Source organism: Pristiophorus japonicus, chromosome 3, assembly GCF_044704955.1.
Source record: "Pristiophorus japonicus isolate sPriJap1 chromosome 3, sPriJap1.hap1, whole genome shotgun sequence".
NCBI lineage: Eukaryota > Metazoa > Chordata > Chondrichthyes > Pristiophoridae > Pristiophorus > Pristiophorus japonicus.
In genome coordinates, this window is record NC_091979.1 from 184,467,513 (window position 1) to 184,489,730 (window position 22,218).

The following is a 22,218-nucleotide window of genomic DNA, read 5'->3' on the forward strand; positions in this document are numbered from 1 at the left end:
GGCCATTTAGGAATTAAATCAGGAAGCACTTTTTGACACAAAACATAGTGGAAATGTCGAATTCTCTCCCCCAAAAGGCTGAGGATGCTGGGTCAACTTCAATTTTCAAAACTGAAATCATAGATTTTTGTTAGGTGAGGGTATCGAGTGATGTGGCACAAACGCAGGTAAATGGAGCTGATGTACAGATCAGCCATGATCTAGGAGAGGAGGTGTGAGGAGCTGCATCACCTATTCCTATGTTCCTATGAGCCAGTACGCTCTTGTGGGAGGAGGAAATATGTGATACTACAATTAGAGTTTCACTGTGCTGTCTTTGCAGCAGATTAACTGGGCAGAGTTTGGAGAGTTGAGCTAGAATTGTGCTGAAATTGAGTCTGATGCTGGAATTCGTGGCTCTCTCTAAATGGCTTGTGAGATAGTGACCTGGCCTGAACGAGGGATAATGAACTGAGAGTTGGAGCTTCTCCGTCAGGTTAGTAGGAAGATTTTAGTGAGATCTGCACCACTACCTGTGGGATGTAGAGACAATGGGCCAGGAAGGCAGGGATTTTGCAGTAAGATCTTAACTTGTGACAATCCTGTTGCCTATCCAGATCTTGGGAAGCTGATAAACAGCAACTTGCACTTGTATATCACCTTTAATGTAGCAAAATGTCCCAAGGCACTTCACAAGAGCATTATCAAACAAAATTTGATACCGACCCACATAAAAAGATATTAGGACAATTGACGAAACTTGGTCAAAGAGGTCAGTTTTATGGAGGAGAGAGGTTTAGGGAGGTAATTCCTGAGCTTGGGTCCTAGCAGCTGAAGGCACGACCTCCAATGGTGGAGTGATTAAAATCGGGGAAGCGCGAGAGGCCAGAATTGGAGGAATGCAGAGATCTCGGAGGGTTGTGAGGCTGGAGATGGTTACAGAGATACAGAGGGGTGAGGCCATGGAGGAATTTTGAAAAGAAGGATGAGAATGTTAATATTGAGGAGTTGCTGGACCAGGAGGCGATGGGTGAATGGGACTTGATATGAGTTAGGATATGGGCAGCAGAGATTTGGATGAGCTCAAATTTATGGAGGGTGAAAGATGGAGGCAGGCCATGAGAGCATTGAAATAGTCATCTGGAGGGAACAAAGGCATGGATGAGGGTTCAGGAGCAGATGGGCAGAGGCGGGTGGTGTTACGGATGTGGAAGTAGGCGGTCTTAGTGAAGGAGCGGATATGTGGTCGGAAGCTCATCCCGAAGTCAAATAGGGTATGAGAACAGTCTGGTTCCGCCTCAGACATTTACCAGGGATGGAATCGGTAGCTGGGGAATGGAGTCTTTCCAATATTTATTTGGAGGACATTTCTGCTCATCCAATATTGGGTGTCAGACAAGCAGCGTGAAAAATCAGACAGTGAAGGGTTTCGGAAAAGTAGCGCTGGGTGTCGTTGGCGAATGGAGATTCTGGAGGTAACAGTGTGGGAGTGCGAGAGAAGCCATTGCATGGTATTCTCTGACTATGACTGGATAGATAAGAATGGAACCAGGCGAGTGATGTCCTGCCCAGCTGGATGATGGAGGAGAGGCATTGGAGGAGGATGGTGCAGTTAACTGTGTCAAAGGCAGCAGACAAGTTGAGACGGTAATGGAGGGATTTTTACCTTGGTCAGTCACACAGGATGACATTTGTCCCTTTAAGAGCTGTTTCACTGCTGAGGTAGGGGCGGCAACCTGATTGGAGGATTCAAGCTTGGAGCTGTAGGAAAGAAGGGCACGGATTTGAGAGGCGACAACACGTTCGAGGACTTTGCAGAGGAAGGAGAGGTTGGTGATGGGGCAATAGTTGGCAAGGACCGAGGAATCAAGGGTGGTTTTTTTGAGGAGGGAGATAATGACAAAACAGTGCCCAGGTCCCCCGATGGTCCCACCACCCACAGTAGTGCAAAACTGTACAAGGGCCCAGGTTCTATTCTGGTCTGTGCTGAATTAACAGCTCACAGCCAGGGCCACAACCCCTCAGGCTAGGGGAGGTACAATCATCCAAGTGTCCTGTTCCTCATCGCTGCTCAGTGGCCCCCTGTGGGAAGTGCACGTGTAGACATAAGGTCCGGATATAAAAGGGGTCGGAGGGTCTAGTAAGGAGGAGGAACTGAGGGAAATCCTTATTAATCAGGAAATTGTGTTGGGGAAATTGATGGGATTGAAGGCCGATAAATCCCCAGGGCCTGATGGACTGCATCCCAGAGTACTTAAGGAGGTGGCCTTGGAAATAGTGGATGCATTGACAGTCATTTTCCAACATTCCATTGACTCTGGATCAGTTCCTATGGAGTGGAGGGTAGCCAATGTAACCCCACTTTTTAAAAAAGGAGGGAGAGAGATAACGGAATTATAGACCGGTCAGCCTGACATCGGTAGTGGGTAAAATGATGGAATCAATTATTAAGGATGTCATAGCAGCGCATTTGGAAAGAGGTGACGTGATAGGTCCAAGTCAGCATGGATTTGTGAAAGGGAAATCATGCTTGACAAATCTTCTGGAATTTTTTGAGGATGTTTCCAGTAGAGTGGACAAGGGAGAACCAGTTGATGTGGTGTATTTGGACTTTCAGAAGGCTTTCGACAAGGTCCCACACAAAAGATTAATGTGCAAAGTTAAAGCACATGGGATTGGGGGTAGTGTGCTGACATGGATTGAGAACTGGTTGTCAGACAGGAAGCAAAGAGTAGGAGTAAATGGGGACTTTTCAGAATGGCAGGCAGTGACTAGTGGGGTACCGCAAGGTTCTGTGCTAGGGCCCCAGCTGTTTACACTGTACATTAATGATTTAGACGAGGGGATTAAATGTAGTATCTCCAAATTTGCGGATGACACTAAGTTGGGTGGCAGTGTGAGCTGCGAGGAGGATGCTATGAGGCTGCAGAGCGACTTGGATAGGTTAGGTGAGTGGGCAAATGCATGGCATATGAAGTATAATGTGGATAAATGTGAGGTTATCCACTTTGGTGGTAAAAACAGAGAGACAGACTATTATCTGAATGGTGACAGATTAGGAAAAGGGGAGGTGCAAAGAGACCTGGGTGTCATGGTACATCAGTCATTGAAGGTTGGCATGCAGGTACAGCAGACGGTTAAGAAAGCAAATGGCATGTTGGCCTTCATAGCGAGGGGATTTGAGTACAGGGGCAGGGAGGTGTTGCTACAGTTGTACAGAGCCTTGGTGAGGCCACACCTGGAGTATTGTGTACAGTTTTGGTCTCCTAACCTGAGGAAGGACATTCTTGCTATTGAGGGAGTGCAGCGAAGGTTCACCAGACTGATTCCCGGGATGGCGGGACTGACCTATCAAGAAAGACTGGATCAACTGGGCTTGTATTCACTGGAGTTCAGAAGAATGAGAGGGGACCTCATAGAAACATTTAAAATTCTGACGGGGTTAGACAGGTTAGATGCAGGAAGAATGTTCCCAATGTTGGGGAAGTCCAGAACCAGGGGACACAGTCTAAGGATAAGGGGTAAGCCATTTAGGACCGAGATGAGGAGGAATTTCTTCACCCAGAGAGTGGTGAACCTGTGGAATTCTCTACCACAGAAAGTTGTTGAGGCCAATTCACTAAATATATTCAAAAAGGAGTTAGATGAAGTCCTTACTACTAGGGGGATCAAGGGGTATGGCGAGAAAGCAGGAATGGGGTACTGAAGTTGCATGTTCAGCCATGAACTCATTGAATGGCGGTGCAGGCTAGAAGGGCCGAATGGCCTACTCCTGCACCTATTTTCTATGTTTCTATGTTTCTAGGACAGGGTTGGATTAGCTGGTGCTGCCCTTCACTGTCAGAGTCTGTTCACGCTCAGTGCCCAGGTTCACGAATGGCTACTTGGATGCGGTACTGGAGTCAGGGAACTGGGGTGGCCGCTTACTCAGTCTGGCTCAGTTCTTGTGGAGCACAAATCCTGTGTCAAGACTTTGAAACAATTTCAATGAAAATTGGACACTGCATCAAAGTAGCATCTTGTCTGCATTTGAACATGTAGGATAAAATTCCTGTGTTGCTGACAACGAAACACCATTGAAGAAATCGCTATTAAAATACTGACTCAAAAAACAGCTTTTCATCTTGTCACCTCTGTGGATAACAGTGAAATATATTCATTAAATGGTTGTGGATTCCAGTCTCGGGAAATGACCCTGTGACCTCTCACTGTGAGCTTCTTGCTGGTTCCTGTTCTCAAAAGATGGAGATACTACTTTATCTGTCATTCTCCTGGGATCTCGTGATTACTGCTTATCCTGGTGGTGAGTGCCACCTACTGGTGCATTTCTATAATTGCTGATTACAGTGAAGTAAAGCTAAATGGGATAATCATCCTGAACTGAAGTAGAATTTAGATAGGGCACAGAGTTACTAAGCATCTTCTGTTGGTGCTGCAGAGCCCTGTGCCATCTCCAAGCTCTCTGGTACAGCATTCAATAAAATGGCAGCTGGTTTACAAACCCTGTGAAAGACTTTTGCTTTTATCTGCCTTACTGTAGAGTTTTACATAGCCAAGGTCTGAAATTCATGATATTAATCAAATGGCCCTGAACTATCCTGGCTTTGTTAAAACAAGCCCTGCTTCCCTCAATCTCACCTACCCACTTTCCCCAGTGGGAGGATACACACACCAACATCAGTGTTCTCGATCAGGCTAACATCCCCAGCATCGAAGCACTGACCTCAGTCGACCAGCTCTGTTGGGCGGGCCACATCTTCCACGTGCCTGACACAAGACTCTCAAAGCAAACGCCCTACACGGCAAGCGAGCCCCAGGTGGGCAGAGGAAACGTTTCAAGGACACCCTCAAATCCTCCTTGATAAAGTGCAACATCCCCACTGACACCTGGAAATCCCTGTCCCAAGACCGCCCTAAGTAGAGGAAGAGCATACGGAAGGGCGCTGAGCACCTCGAGTCTCGTCGCTGAGAGCATGCAGAAACCAAACGCAGACAGCAGAAGGAGCGTGCGGCAAACCAGACTTCCCACCCACCCTTTCCTTCAACTACTGTCTCTGCCACCTGTGACAGCGACTGTAATTCACGTATTGGACTGTACAGTAACCTGAGAACTCACTTTTAGAGTGGAAGCAAGTCTTCCTCGATTTCGAGGGACTGCCTATGATGATGATGGTTTGAAAACCTACCCACCATTTCATTACATGCCTCAATCCCAACTATTCATCTTCTCACCATATACATTAATCCCACATACCCACCCTCTCACCATAAATCTCTACCTCCATCTACCAACTGTCTCAACATATTCTTCAATCCCACCTCACTATATCCCTCAACCCCAACTACCCACTTTCTTACCATATCCTTCAACCCCACCTTCTCAACATATCCCTCCTTCTCACCATATCCCTTAACTCGCTCCTATTCGCTTTCTCTCCACACGCCTTCCCCGGTCTGGTACAGGGCTGTGTTCCTCCCGCTACTGAATATTTTACCAGCTGAGACCTTGATTGAGCCCCTCTTCAGTCCTCTCCTGGTGCTATCTTTAACAAGCTACTGGTATGAATGCTGCAGCATTCTTTTGTGTTGAGAGTTTATCTAAACAGTGACCAACATAAGGATGATACAGACCTTAAAGGAGTGTAGGGGGGAGGAGAAGCAATCATTAGAAGATACAGATGTCAAGACACTCTGGGGCCGAAATTCATCACCTTACCGCCCACTGCCGCCGACATTGCTCTGCTTGATCCATCCAGTGCCACTTTCGAGGTGACCTGGAGCGGGCGGGAGGAGAGAGCCGCCGGGAACCTCCCGCCCACCGAGCTCCCAGATTCCTGCGGGCGGGAGGCAGCGGCAGAACGGGGGTGGACTGCTGGCTGGAGGCTGGTCTGTCTCCGACAGTAAGTAGGAAGAACCTGAAAAAAAGGTAAGTGAGCATTTAAAAAAAAAAAAAATTCAACAGAGACTTAACTGCATGGAGTCCCCTGGAGGTCTTCCGCTAGTTTGTTTATTTTTTATTTTTTATTGGTGATTTTTTTCCCCCCAACTTTTCGACCCTCCGTGGGCCCGACTCCATCCTCGGCGACACTTGGGCACCTCTGCCGCCGAGAATGAGACCTGCTGCCCAGATTGGCAGCGTGCGTCATCCATTTGCCGCTCACCGACCTTCAAGGAACCTCGGCCATGAATAACTCGTCCAAAGTTCCGTCCGGTACCTCGGTGGCCATCGGCGGCACTTGGGCGGGCAGAGGCCTTGATGAAAATCGCCTCTCTGTTTTTTGTCAATTTTCTCCTTCTTCTCGCAAAGGTGCTGAACCTTGGGGTACAGTCCACAGGCAAATGGTTATTCTTGATGTGGCAGCCTAGATAGGAAGTTTCAGGCTGTTTGACTAACACTGTTGAAATTGGTTCAGTTCTCACCAGATGTACTCACACGGACTTTCTATGTGTGGCTGCTGGGTACTGATCAACTCAGGAAGCCAGGTCAATTTTTGTTCTCTTCGCTACTTCAGGAGAGCTGAGGCCAGTTACCTGTCCCAACAGTCTGCCGGCTTAAGAGCAGTTAACCTCGCACCACCCAGGAATCAAATGCTGGCACTGTCCAGTCTGTATGGCCCATATGAACCACCACACCTCTGGGGAGAGCTTCCAAATTTGGCTGGGGGTTCTGCCTTAGGTTCAGGGAATTTAAAGGTACACAGTGTTCAAGTAAATCTATCCTTTTTCTGTTTCCAGCTGCAAAAAGTTTATTTCTCTCTTTCCTCCCTCCCAAATAATTTTAAATATTTGCATAATATGTATTGTAATCATACGATACAGAATGGGACAGTGACCCTTGCAACAAACAGCATCGGGAAGATTGTGCGGTTGAGTGTCTGGATTGAAGCCGTCCACACTCCCCCTCCTACCCCTGAAGAACAGAGCAGAGAATTTGAACAGTGCGCACTGTCAAGCTGCACAGTGGCTGGTTAGGGATCTGCACCCACTGAATTGGAGAGCTGAGATCAGAAAACTAAGAATTTAACATTGGTGATGATTGAATCACTTCTGCGCAGGTTTCCAGCCAAAGTTTAATCGCAGCATGGTCAAAGGTTTCTTCATTTGGTGGTCAAAGCAGCTGGTACTTGATGTCTTCTAAAAGGGAAATCATGTTGACAAATTTGCTGGAGTTCTTTGAGGATGTAACGAGCAGGGTGGATAAGGGGGAACCAGTGGATGTGGTGTATTTGGATTTCCAGAAGGCATTCGATAAGGTGCCACATAAGAGGTTACTGCACAAGATAAAAGCTCATGGGGTTGGAGATAATATATTAGCATGGATAGAGGATTGGCTAACTAACAGAAAACAGAGAGTCAGGATAAATGGGTAATTTTCCGGTTGGCAAACAGTGACTCGTGGGATGCTGCAGGGATCAGTGCTGGGTCCTCAACTATTTACAATCTATATTAATGACTTGGATGAAGGGACCAAGTGTAATGTAACCAAGTTTGCTGATGATACAAAGATGGGTGGGAAAGCAAATTGTGAGGAGGACACAAAAAATCTGCAAAGGGATGTAGACAGGCTAAGTGAGTGGGCAAAGATTTTGCAGATGGAGTACTATGTGGGAAAATGTGAGGTTATCCACGTTGGCAGAAAAAATTGAAAAGCAAATTATAATTTAAATGGAGAAAAATTGCAAAGTGCTTCAGTACAGAGGGACCTGGGGGTCCTTGTGCATAAAACACAAAAAGTTAGTATGCAAGTACAGCAAGTAGTCAGGAAGGCAAATGGAATGTTGGCCCTTATTGCAAGGGGGTTGGAGTATAAAAGCAGAGAAGTCCTGCTACCACTGTGCAGGGTTATTGGTAAGGCCACACCTGGAGTACTGCGTACAGTTTTGGTCTCCGTATTTAAGGAAGGATATACTTGCATTGGAAGCTGTTCAGAGAAGGTTCACTTGGTTGATTCCGGAGATGAGGGGGTTGATTTATGAAGATAGGTTGAGTAGATTGGGCCTATACACATTGGAGTTCTGAAGAATGAGAGGTGATCTTATTGAAACATACAAGATAATGAGGGGGCTCAACAAAGTAGATGCAGAGAGGATATTTCCATTCATGGGGGAAACTAAAACTAGGGGACATAGTCTCAGAATACTGAGATGAGAAGACATTTCTTTTCTGAGGGTTGTAAATCTATGGAATTCTCTGCCCCAGAGAGCTGTAGAGGCTGGGTCATTGAATATATTTGAGGTGGAGACAGACAGATTTTTGAGCGATAAGGGAATAAAGGGTTATGGGGAGCGGGTAGGGAAGTGGAACTGAGTTCATGATCAGATCAGCCACGATCTGATTGAATGGCAGAGTAGGCTCGAGGGGCCGTATAGCCTACTCCTGCTCCTATTTCTTATGTTCTTAAAGGGCGGATCGTGCATTAATTCAGGCTGTGACCGTAACTCACATTCTGCTTCACGCTAACCGATTTGTAACGTGACTCAGTATCAGATGCTTTAACATTTATTTCTTTTATACTCCTATCCTGTGGTTTCGACTAACCTGTCAATGCTGTTTTTTTTTTCTTACTTCTTTCATTTGCTTCATTTATGCATTAAGTGGTTGCTTAGATTTAAGGTAAGAGATCTCTGCTTCTCCGCCATCCTATTGCTATGCTGAGGATATTACAAACTGGGTGGTTAAATGCTGTGGAGTTTATGTCCTTAAAAGGGAAGATTTACTGTCAAGCCTAAGGGTGTAGATGCACCCTTCACACTGATTTAGAACATTCCTGAAATTTGCAGACACCTGACCCTTTGTTTTAAAACCAAAGCCTCTGTCATAAAAGTAAGTGGCAGATTCCTACGAAGGGTGTGATCTATAATCCGGGGCTCACAGTATATACCCATTTATAAATCTAGGCACTGGGGAGACCAGACAATGGGTAACTTCGCTGGATGGGAGAACTTGGATATGTGTTGGAAGCAGCCCAGCAACAGTGACCCTGTGACCGAGTTCCACGTATTTGTAGGTTTGGTATGACTTTCTCATGGATATCTTCTTGCAGATTCTGATGGACCTCCCACGCATATACACGCGCGCACACTAGGAAGGGCCCTGCCCATGGATTGACCACACAATATCGCCTATCTCTGCCCCTAGCTCAGCCCATCTGCTGCTGAAACCCTCATCCATGCCTTTGTTATCTCCAGATTCTACTATTCAGTGATCTCCTGGATAGACTCCCATCCCCACACTCCATAAGCATAAGCTCATCCAAAACTCTGCTGCCTTTATCCTGTCCCACACCATCCCACTCACCCATTACCCCTATTCTCGCTGATGTACATTGGCTTTTGGTCCTCGACATGTCAAAATTAAAATTCTCATTTTGTTTAATTTCTCTCATTGCCTCGCCCCTCCCCATCTCTGTAACCTCTTGCATCCCAGAACTTCTCAAAATCCCCCCAAGCTTTCACTTCCTCTGACTCTTGTGCATCCCTCCATCCCTTTGACCTACCATTGGTGGCCGTGACTTCAGCCGTGTATTGCCCACGCTCTGGAATCCCCTCCCTAACTCAATCCACCTCTCCCACCCTCCTTTAAGACCCTTCTTAAAACCCACCTCTAACCCCTCCTAATATCTCCTATTGTGACTTAGCATTGATTTTTTTTTGTCTGATTACTCTCCTGTAAAGTGTTTTGGGTCATTTTTCTCCTCTGTAAATTAACTTTTGAGCTGAGTTCAATATTGCTACAAAGGATTTTGTCTAAGAGAGTAACTTTCAGAGCTAGAATAGACCATTCAGCCCAACAACCTTGCACCATTGAGAGACCATGTCTGATTATTCTATCATGGACTGCCCCTCAGTTAACGTTTCGGGTCGATGACCCTTCGTCAGACCCAAAACGTTAACTCTGCTTTCTCTCCACAGATGCTGCCTCACAAGCATTTTCTGTTTTAATTCCAGCATCCACAGTATTTTGCTCTTGTGTACTATTATTTAATCGTGGACAGACCCCCCACTCCCTCCCAATTAATCCCACTCCATCAATAGACCCTGTCCGATTATTCTATCATGAATTGTCTCTCTCTCTCTCCTGAACTCTTCCCCCCTCCCCCAATTAATCCCACTCCCCCAATTAGCCCCACTCCATCGAGAGACCATATCCGATTATTCTATCATGGACTGCCCCTCTCCCTTCTTACCTCTCCTCCTCCCCAAATTAACCGCAATCCATCGAGAGACCATGTCGGATTATTCTATAGGGTTCCTGATCTCCCTGCGCCACCTGTTGATTCAAGATCATTCCTTCCCTCCATGAAAAATAAACAAGCAGCGCTCTTAATGTCTCTCAACCTCCACGGATATAGATCCAGCTCCTTTTAAAGGTGTCAATAGACTGTGGATCAGCACCTGTTTATGCGAGTTGGATCGGCAAGAGAAAATTACAATGATGATAAGAACAACCTGATCATAAACGAGCACGTTAGGGAAAGTCTACAGTCAGGAGCATGAGGTGAGGCCTGCTGGCATTGTGGTTTGTCTCCTCTCTGCCTCTCCCAGCAGCCCAATCAAGTACTCTGTTTGGGCCCATTTTGAGAATTGCTTCCATTCTATAAAGTACATTGCATTTTTTGCCAAAGAACAAAACCACACTAGACACAGCACCATCCTCAGCCAAATTGAACGTGGTAAATTGTTTTAACCATGCACTGTGTGCCCACGGTCTGGAATCCCCAGTGTCAGCTGAGTTGGCAGGAATTTATCTCCCTGGTATGTGATATCCTGTTTATTCTATATATGTAACTTTTTATTCCAAAATTAAGTCAAAGGTTGGACCTTTTCTGCATCATTTCTTGACTCATCTCACCTAGCTCGTTCTCAGGTATTTTGGATAGAAAGTATCAAATGAGTTTTGGGCAACATCAGTCCAGCTCCTAGTGAGCAGGGACCCACAGCACAAAACTGCTCCTAATTTGGCACTAAATTGGCAATCTCATTCAGAGGCTACAGGATCACTGATGTGGGAAACGTCAAAATATTACTCTGGTGCAAAAGGGAGCGTTCTATTGCATTTAGAGCTAAGGCACGTGGGAGTGTTTGATAGGGCAGTCTAGAGGGAGCTTTAACTAACCTGTACCACAGCACAGCATAGCACCAACCTCTGCCAAAATGAACTTGTTTTAACCATGCACTGTACCTGCCCTGGGAGTGTTTGATTGGACAGGAGCTTTACTCTGTATCTAACAACAATAACAACTTATATTTATATAGCGCCTTTAACGTAATAAAGCGTCCCATGGCGCTTCACAGCGTTAGTTTTAAAAAATAGATTTGAAACCGAGTTACATAAGGAAATATTAGGGCAGAAAATCAAAAGATTGGTCAAAGAGGAAGGTTTTAAGGAGCGTCTTAAAGGATGAAAGTAAAGTAGAGAGGTGGAGAGATTCAGGGAGGAAATTCCAGACCTTAGGACCTATGCAGCTGATGAAGGCATGGCCGCCAATAGTGGAATGATTAAAATCGGGGATGTTCAAGAGACCAGAATTGGCGGAGCATAGAGATCTTGGGGGATTGTATAGCTGTCGGAGATTAGATATAAGGAGTGGTGAGGCCATGGAGGGATTTGAAAATATGGATGTGAATAACCTGTGCTGTACCTGCCCTTGAAGTGATTGATGAAACGGTGTAAAGGGAGCTTTACCATGTACCTAACCTGTGCTGTGCCTGTCCTGGGAGTGTTTGATGCTGTCACCAGGGGCCTGAATTCCTCAGCACTAACATCCATCAACCTGAACAGCACAAAATGCACAAAGTAGTATTTAATGTGCTCCTGCATAAAATCTTTAGCGCAGCTGCATTAGCACAGCCCTGTCCCACTGTGCATGACTGTGAATGCAGCCAGTCTTGCCTTAAATGAAACCCAGCTACACCAACCTGGGTCAGGGGGAACGACTCTATTCTGAGACCAGATGAAGATTTCTGTGCTGTTGAGTACATCTGTACATGAGGTTGGGGTGTTCAAAGCAGTTATCATAGAATGGTTACAGCATGGATGCAGGCCATTTGGCTCGTCGAGCCCATGCCAATTCTCAGCTAGTCCCACTCCCCTGCCCTTTCCCCATAGCCCTAATTATCCAACTCCCTTTTGAAAGATAAAATTGAGCCTGCCTCCACCACCCTTTCAGGCATTGCATTCCAGATCTTAACTTTTTAATGCACCGAGTGTTTTTTTCTTGCGTCGCCTTTGGTTCTTTTGTCAATCACCTTAAATCTGTGTCCTCTGGTTCTCAACCCGTCTGCCAATGGGAACAGTTTCTCTTTATCTATTCTGTCCAGACCCCTCATGGTTTTGAACACTGCTATCAAATCTCTCCTCAATCTTCTCTGCTCCAAGGAGAACAACCCCAGCTTCTCCAGTCTATCAAAGTAACTGAAGTCTCTCATTCCTGGAATCATTCTCTTATATCTTTTTTGCACCTTCTTTAAGGCCTTCACGTTCTTCCTAAAGTGTGGTGCCCAGAATTGGATACAATACTTCATTCAGAGCCGAACTCGTAATTTATATAGGTTCATCATAATTTCCATACTTTTGTACTCTATGGGGCCAAGTTTCGGCCTGAGTTGCTCCTGTTTTTTTGGAGCAACTGGTTTAGAATGGAGTATCTTAGAAATTGCAATTCTCGGCATTTAGTTTGCTCCAGTTCTAGTCAGTTAAAACAGTTTCAGTTTGGAACAGATTTTTTTTTTCAAAAGAGGGCGTGTCCGGCCACTTACGCCCGTTTTGAAAGTTTAGGCAGTGAAAACATACTCGAAACTAACTTAGAATGGAGTAAGTGTAGATTTTTGTACGCTCAGAAAAACCTTGTCGACACTTAGAAAATCAGGCGTAGGTTACAAATCAGGCGTAGGGAGTGGCGGGGGGGGGGGAGGGGGTTTAAAGGGAAGTTTACAAACATTAAACACTTCACTATAGCGCGCATGTGCAGAGGTCCCGGCACTGTTTTCAGCGCAGGGACCTGGCTCTGCCCCCCCACAGCTCATGCTGTGCTGCGCCCAGCTCCAGAGGACTGCAGGGAGCCGGAGAATAGGTTAGTTTTTTTTAGGCGCACTTTGTGGCGCGAAAATGGCGCAGCCCGAAACTTGGGCTCATTATCTCTATTTATGAAGCCCAGGATTCCGTAAGCTTTCTCAACCTGCCCTGCCACCTTCAATAATTTATGCACACATACACCCAGATCTCTGTTTGTGCACCTGCTTTAGGATTGTACCATTTAGTTTATATGTCCTCTCATTCTTTCTACCAAAATGCATCACTTCACACTTTGCTGTGTTAAATTTTATCTGCCACATGTTTTCCCATTTCACCAGCCTGAAGTCGATCACTCTCCCCCCTCACTGTTCACTATACTTCCAAGTTTTGTGTCATCTGCAGATTTTGAAATTGTGTCCTGTACACCCACGTCCAAATCATTAATATATATCAAGAAAAGCAGTGGTCCTAGAACCGACCCCTGAGGAACACCACTGTATACCTTCCGCCAGTCCGAAAAACCACTGTTCACCACTACTCTCCGTTTCCTGTCACTTGGCCAGTTTTGTATCCAGGCTGCCGCTGTTCCTTTTATTCCATGGGGCTTCAACTTTGCTGGAAAGCCTATTATGTGGCACTTTATCAAACGCCTTTTGGAAGTCCATGCACACTACATCAACCGCACTGCCCTCATCAACCCTCTCTGTTACCTCATCAAAAAAACTCAATCAAGTTGGTTAAACACTATTTGCCTTTAACAAATCTGTGTTGGCTTTCCTTAATTAATCCACCCATATCCAAGTGACTGTTAATTTTTAATTGGTTAGTTAATCTAAAAGTTAAAAACCATTATATTTCCATTAAGAAATGTAAATACTTAACTGATAGGATTTGCTTTGGAGAGCAGTGTGAGCTGGGTCATGAATATTGGAAGAACCATTGGAATGGAGATTGGGTCCAGCCTAACCAAATGAATTTTCTGCTGAGGTAGTTGTTTGACATTGATTACTAGTGATGGTGTGTTATGACCATTTATCTCTGAAGTGTGATTACGTATATAGAATCAATCACTTCCTTTTTAATCCTTTTTAATCCTACAAATGTAGTTTGTGATCTTTGTATAAATAATCTGATAGAAGTACTGTTAGTATAGTCAATTATGGTACAGGGTTTGTGCAAATTTAAAATAGAATCAAAACCTTGAGTTGTACCATGAGGCAGGCAGTCACTTTAGTATTTTTGAGATTCAATTACATAACAGCGATGGATGCTTACGGTAAGTTTGCAGCTCCCCTGATCACCCTCTGTGGAATCTCACTGCTTGACCATACTCTGGTGTACTGGATTCCCTAACCATTCTTTGGTGTACAGGGTTCACTGACCATACTCTGGTGTATAGGATTCCCTGGCCATACTCTGGTGTACAGGATTCCCTGGCCATACTCTGGTGTACAGGGTTCCCTGGCCATACTCTGGTGTACAGGGTTCCCTGGCCATACTCTGGTGTACAGAATTCCCTGGCCATACTCTGGTGTACAGGGTTCCCTGGCCATACTCTGGTGTATAGGGTTCACTGACCATACTCTGGTATACAGGGTTCACTGACCATACTCTGGTGTACAGGGTTCACTGACCATACCCTGGTGTACAGGATTCCCTGACCATACCCTGATGTACAGGATTCCCTGACCATACCCTGGTGTACAGGGTTCACTGACCATACCCTGGTGTACAGGGTTCCCTGGCCATATTCTAGTGTATAGGGTTCACTGACCATACTCTGGTATACAGGATTCCCTGACCATACCCTGGTGTACAGGGTTCACTGACCATACTCTGGTGTACAGGATTCCCTGGCCATACTCTGGTGTACAGGATTCCCTGGCCATACTCTGGTGTACAGGATTCCCTGGCCATACTCTGGTGTATAGGATTCCCTGGCCATACACTCTGCTTGTTGTTGACAAAATGGTGGTGGATTACTGAGTGAGTTGGGTTTACATTTTGTCACCATAGAGCGGGGGCTCTGGACCTCATTCTGCTACTTGCTATCTTGCCTGTTCGGGCCGAATCAGGCAGAGTAAATCCAGCTGACCTATCACTACAACAAATACACAGCAGGTCAGTCAACATGTGAGAGGGAAAATCGGCTGGTGTCTCGGGTGCAACCTGTTCCCTGTTCTGATGAGGGCCATCACCCAAAACGTGAGCCCGTCTTTCACCTGTCGATGCTGATAGATCGATTGTGTATTTGTCATTTTCTTATGTCATTTTTTTTATACTATTGCTTTCCTGCTATTTTAAATTGCAAACCCTGTACCTGTTCTGTAAGGAAATAGAACGTTTAGCCACCTAGAAAACCTGTAGACAAACACTTTGCATGGCCTCGCTCCCTTTTCCTTCTTTTCTTTCTTTCCTTCTCTCCAACTATGATTAAACCTCTGCATCGATCTCTTCTTGGTGTCAGTGTAATTGGCAAACCAACATGATGTTCACTAACCTGTCCGTCTCTTGCTTGTCGCCTTCCAGGTCAGCACCCAGAATATGAAGATGGGTGGGCTTCCACGGAGCACCCCCCCCACGCAGAAACCCCCCAGTCCCCCAGTGTCGGGGAAGGGCACCCTCGGGTAAGTGGATAATGCAAGTTGGAGCGGGGAGTGATTTTAGTCAGTCTGCAAGCTTTTTGAACTTATTCCCAAGATTACCCTTCGCGCCTTAAGGAGATCATTAACTGCACAGAGAGTCAAAATATAAAATCAATCTCCTGCCATTGACACACTTTCCCTTCCCCTGAACAGATTGGTTCCTGCTACTGGTAGCTCCTCTAATAACTTGTTCAAGTAGCCAATTATCATGTCTGAATCTAGATTGAGTGTCAGCAGACTATTGAACCAAGGAGTGGTGTGGGATTACAGCCGAGTTTGATACTGCTCTCGCTGACTTGCACAGGTGTACACTTTCCATTGGGGTCACTGGCTCTGGATCAGATCGAGGGCTGATTTCTCTCCCTATCCGTCGATGCTTGGTGCTGTACTGCACCATCCTAGATGCAGTGTATAATGGAGGACACTATATTTATCCAATAGCAAAACTCAACTGAATAACTACAAGGCAAAATGTTGGATCTGCCTGTGATGCTTTCTGTGTAACACATGTTTTGAATATCAAACATCATTTAAAAATATTGAACTTGTCTCCCAGTGGGTAGAATTCTCGCCTCCGATTCAGGTTGTGGTTTCAAGCTCCACTCCAAGCATTGAGTACGTAATCTAAGCTGACACATCAGTTCTGTCAGAACGCTGCATTGATGGAGGCGACTCTTCAGATGAAACATTAAACCGAGTCCCCATTTGCCTGTTTGGAGTGTTAGTGAACTGGATAATGGGTACGGTCTGGCTGTAAACAATACAAGTGTGCCGGTGAATAGTGTGAAGGGTGGTGTCTGGGCTGAACTAATTTCACCTTCTCCGTCTGCAGCCGGCATTCTCCTTATCGGACGCTGGAGCCTGTGCGCCCCCCAGTGGTGCCAAATGACTACGTACCGAGTCCAACTCGCAATATGAGTTCCTCACAGCAACAGAGTCCGGTGCGGACGGCTTCTGTAAATCAGAGAACAAGGACTTACAGGTATAGAGAGCACAGAGTTCCATCAACACGCTCGACAGTGCAAAGCTAAATTTAGATTTAATAGACCACATGTCTATTGGCAGTTTGTTTCCTATACTTGAATTTTTCACATGAAATATACACCTGTGCCAAGTGTTGTGACTGCAATAAGAACTGAAACAACATTTCTTTGGAGACTCATTTGTTGCTTGTAACTCAACCCCTCAAGGGGAAGCTGCAATTCTCAGTCTGTACTGAGTGAGTGGATCTCAGTTGGGATGCCAGCAATCGGACTTGGCTGTGATACCCTCCCAGTTGAATATCCTGCCAACAAGTCACTTTCAAAACTCACACATTAAGAACGGCCATCTAGCCAAAGCACTGGAAGGCAGCTTGTGCCTGTAAGATTGCACCCAAGAGGGTCTGAGCCACGAGGAGAGGCGGGCAAAAACATTGGTGAAATAAACAATGTAACTGATCGTTTCTGCCCTTCATCGGGTAATGTAATGTTCACACTTCTCAATCTCGCCCCCAGTTATAAAAGAATCAATTTGGATTTATACAGTCTTTCACATCCAAAGCTTGGCCCAAAGTGCTTCACAAAGTGGTCTGCACAGAGTGGACTTAAGGAGTGGATTATTTGGGCATTTGGAAAGAGTGGGAATTCGGAGAAGAGGGGGAAGGAGGTAAAGCTTTTTGCCCACACTGTTTGTAGTGCTTTGTGTTACAGGTAGATATTTAATTTCATTACCCATTACTTAATCCAGATCAATTACGAAGTCCAGGAACTAAGCTGTAAATTAAGTTACTTAAATACAAATGTAATTACATTTAATTAAGTAGAACAAGTTCATATAGGAGTGGTAGTGCAGGTGGTGGTCCACAACTGCAGCATGTGGAAGTTTGTGGAGAGCATTGTGATCCTGGACAACCACGCTTGCAGTAAGTGCCTGCATCTTGAGGAACTTCAGCTCAGAGTTGTTGAGCTGGAGTCTGAGGTGCAGACATTGGAGGGCATCAGGGAGAGTTACCTGGACACTGATCCAGGAGGCAGTCACACTCCTTAGGTTAGATAGTGGTGCTGGTCTGGTTAGTGGTCAGGGACAGAAGGGTGTGACTGCAACTCAGGCAGGTAAGGGAACCCCGGGTTAGTGCTTGAGGAGCCTCAGCCTTTGCCCTTATCCAACAGGTATGAGGTTTTTGCTGCCTGTGTGGATGAAGGAAAAGCCTGCAGGATGGATGACATGCTGACCATGGCACCATGGTGCAGGAAGCTATTCAAGTGGGGGGGGAGAGGGAGGGAGGGGAGGGGGGGGGGAGGGAGTGAAAGGGAATATAGTTGTGGTCAGAGGGATAGATACTGTTCTCTGCAGCTGCGACCGGGAATTTAGAAGGTTGTGTTGCCTGCCCGGTGACTGAGCTAAAGACATCTCCTCGCGGCTGGAGAAGAACTTGGAGTGGGAATGGGAGGATCCAGTTATTGTGGTCCATGTAGGAACCAACGACATAGGTAGAACTAGGAATGAGGTTCTGCTGAAAGTGTTTGAAGAGTTGGGGTCCGAATTAAAAAGCGGAACCTCAAAGGTGGTAATCTCTGGATTGTTACCTGAGCCACACGCCAATTGATAATAGGGATAAGCAGGTTAGAAAGTTAAATGCGTGGCTCAAAGAGTGGTGTGGGCGGCAGGGGTTTTCTTCCAGGGGCACTGGCACCAGTACTGGGGAAAGAGAAGCTGTTCCTTTGGGACAGACAGGAATCAGTGTCCTGGCGAATTGAATAACTAGGACAGTGGATAGGGCTTTAAACTAATAACGGGGGCGGTGGGAGGATTCAGGAAAGAGTAAATTTAAAAGCAACAAGAGAAATGTCAAGGCTCGAGAGCAGAGTTTTGGGTAAAAATAAGCAGAGTAGGTCAGGAAGGGACAGAGAGAGTAACAAAAGTAATAGGACATTATTGATTAAGGTGACATCAGGGAAAAATAGAAAAACGTCAAAGCTAAAGGCACTATATCTGAATGCGTGAAGCATTCACAACAAAATAGATGAATTAATAGTACAGATGGAAATTAATAGGTTTGATCTAATAGCCAGTACAGTGACGTGGTTGCAAAGTGACCAAGGTTGGGAACTAAATATTCCAGGATACTTAACTTTTACAAGGGATAGGCAAAATGGAAAAGGAGGAGGGGTAGCCCTGATAATAAAGGATGGGATAAAGACAGCAGAGAAAAAGGATCTTAGCTCGGAAAATCAAGAAGTAGAATCAGTTTGGGTGGAGCTAAGAAACAGCAAGGGGCAGAAAACATTGTTAGTGTTGTTTATCGCCCCCCAAACAGTAGTGGTAATGTAGGGCACAGTATAAATCAGGAAATTAGAGATGTATGTGACAAAGGTAATACAATAATCATGGGCAACTTTAATCAACATATAAACTGGGCAAACCGAATTTGCAATAATAGTGGAGGACGAATTCATGGAATGTTTATAAGATGGTTTTCTAGATCAGTATGTTGAGGAACCAACTGGAAAACAGGCTATTTTAGATCTAGTATTGTGCAATGAGAAAGGGTTAATTAATAACATTGTAGTAAAGAGGCCTTTAGGGAAGAGTGACCATAATATGATAGAATTTTACATTAAGTTTGAAACTGATTTAGTTAAATCTGAAACTAGAGTCTTAAATCTAAACAAAGGAAACTATGTAGGTGTGAGGGGAGAGTTGGCTACGGTAGATTAGGAAGCTACATTTAAAGAATTAATACATAATTTACAACAAACTTGCATTCCTTTAAGGCACAAAAACCCCACAGGAAAAGTGGTCCAACCGTGGCTTACAAAAGAAGTTAAAGATGGTATTAGATCAGAGGAAGAGGCTTATAATGTTGCCAAAAAGATCAGTAAACCGGAGGATTGGGAGGATTTAAGAATTCAGCAAAGGAGGACCAAGAAATTAATAAAGAAAGGGAAAACAGAATGAGAGTAAACTAGTGAGAGACATAAAAACAGACTCTAAAAGCTTCTATAGGTATGTAAAAAGGAAAAGATTAGCAAAAGTAAATGTGGGCCCCTACAGGCTGAGACAGGAGAAATTATCATGGGAAATAAAGAAATCGCAGAGAAATTAACAAATACTTTGTCTGTCTTCATGAAGAAGACATGAAAAACCTCCCGGAAATAGTGGCGTACCAAGGATCTAGAGAGAATGAGGAACTGAAAGAAATTAGTATTGGTAAAAAAATAGTATTCGAAAAATTAATGGGACTGAAAGCCAATAAATCCCCCAGACCTGATGGCCTACATCCTCGGGTTTTAAAAAAGGTGGCTATAGAGATAGTGGATGCATTGATTGTCATCTTCCAAATTTCCATAGATTCTAGAACGTTTCCCGCAGATTGGAAGGTAGCTAATGTAACCCCGCTACTTAAGAAAGCAGTGAGAGAAAAAACAGGGAACTACAGACCAGTTTAGCCTGACATCTGTAGTTGGACGGAAAATGATAGAATCTATTATTAAGGACGTGGTAACAGGGCCGTTAGAAAATAATAATAGGCTTCAGCAGTCAGCACGAATTTATGAAAGGGAAATCTGTTAAGAGTTTTTTGAGGTTGTAACTAGCAGAATAGATGAGGGGGGGCCAGTGGATGTGGTGTATTTGGATTTTCAGAAGGCATTTGATAAGGTGCCGCACGAGGTTATTGAACAAAATTAGGATTTATTGAACAAAATTAGGATTCATGTGATTGGGGGTAATATACTAGCATGGATTGAGGATTGGTTCATAGAATCGAAGTTTACAGCATGGAAGGAGGCCATTTCGGCCCATCGTGACCATGCCGGCCAACAAGAGGCTATCCAGCCTAATCCCACTTTCCAGCTCTAGGTCCATAACCCTGCAGGTTATGGCATTTCACGTGCACATCCAAGTACTTTTTAAATGTGGTAAGGGTTTCTGCCTCTACCACCCTTTCAGGCAGTGAGTTCCAGATCCCCATAACCCTCTGCATGAAAAAATTTCCCCTCAAATCCTATCTAAACCTTCTACCAATTACTTTAAATTTATGCCCCCTGGTTGTTGACCACTCTGCTAAGGGAAATAGGCCCTTTCTATCCACTATATCTAGGCCCCCCATAATTTTATACACCTCAATGAGGTCTCCCCTCAGCCTCTTCCGTTCCAATGAAAACAAACCCAGCCTATCTAATCTGTCCTCATAGCTTAGATTCTCCACTCCCGGCAACATCCTCGTAAATCTCCTCTCTACCCCCTCCAGTGCAATCATGTCCTTCCTGTAATGCGGTGACCAGAACTGCACGCAGTACTCTAGCTGTGGCCTAACCAGTGTTTTATACAGTTCAAGCATAACCACCACCCCCGCTCTCTTGTATTCTATGCCTTGAAAAGGCAAGCATTCCGCATACCTTCTTAACCACCTTATCTACCTGGCCGACTACTTTCAGGAATCTGTGCACCTGCACTCCAAGGTCCCTTTGTTCCTCTTCAGTATCCTACCATTTAATGTGTTTTCCCTTTCCTTGTTCGCCCTCCCAAAATTATACTTCTCTGGATTAAATTCCATTTACCACTGTTCTGCCCACCTGACCAGTTGATTGATATCTTCTTGCAGTCCGAGCTTTCTTCTTCAATATCAACTTCACAGCCGATTTTAGTGTCACCTGCAAACTTCTTAATCATACCCCCGATATTCAAGTCTAGATCATTGATGTTTTTCACAAAAAGCAAGGAACCTAGTACTCAGTCCTGTGGAACCCCACTGGAAACATCCTTCCAGTCGCAAAAACACCCATCAACCATTACCCTTTGCTTCCTGCCTCGGAGCTAATTTTGGATCCAACTTGCCATTTTGCCCTGGATTCCATTGGCTTTTACTTTTGTGACCAGTCTGCCATGTCAAGCTTATCAAAAGCTTTACTAAAGTCCATATATACTACATTATACGCTTTGCCTTCATCAACCCTCCTGGTTACCTCCTCGAAAAATTCAATCAAGTTAGTCAGACACGACCTTCCCTTAACAAATCCGTGCTGACTGTCCTTGATTAATCCGTGTCTTTCTAATTACTCGGTCTATCCCTTTCTCCCTTCTTAAACAAAAGTACCACATTAGCAGTCCTCTGGCATCACACCTGAAGCTAGAGAGGATTGAAAAATGATCGTTCAAGCCTCTGCTATTTCCTCTTTTGCTTCACTTAGCAGCCTGGGATACATTTCATCCGGGCCTGTAGATTTATCCACTCTCAAAGCTGCTAAACCCCTTAATACCTCCTCTCTCTGTTTATTTCATCTAATATTTCACACTTCTTCTCCTCGATAATAGTGTCTGCATCGCCCTCTCTTTTGTGAAAACAGACGCAAACTATTCATAGAAAACATAGAAAATAGGTGCAGGAGTAGGCCATTCGGCCCTTCGGCCCTTCGAGCCTGCACCGCCATTCAATGAGTTCATGGCTGAACATGCAACTTTCTCGCCATACCCCTTGATCCCCCTAGTAGTAAGGACTACATCTAACTCTTTTTTGAATATATTTAGTGAATTGGCCTCAATAACTTTCTGTGGTAGAGAATTCCACAGGTTCACCACTCTCTGGATGAAGATGTTT

The 22,218-nt window shown here is 45.0% G+C and overlaps 1 protein-coding gene across 4 annotated transcripts in view; it reads left to right on the top strand.

Moving 5' to 3' along the window:
- Positions 1–22,218, top strand: part of abi2b (abl-interactor 2b) — a 204,512-nt gene that overhangs the window by 149,396 nt on the left and 32,898 nt on the right. For all 4 annotated transcript variants that reach the window (XM_070876079.1, XM_070876081.1, XM_070876080.1 and 1 more), the window contains exons 4-5: positions 15,523–15,620; positions 16,471–16,620. In XM_070876079.1, coding sequence (XP_070732180.1) covers positions 15,523–15,620; positions 16,471–16,620 — 248 coding nt within the window. The remainder of the gene's footprint in view (positions 1–15,522; positions 15,621–16,470; positions 16,621–22,218) is intronic.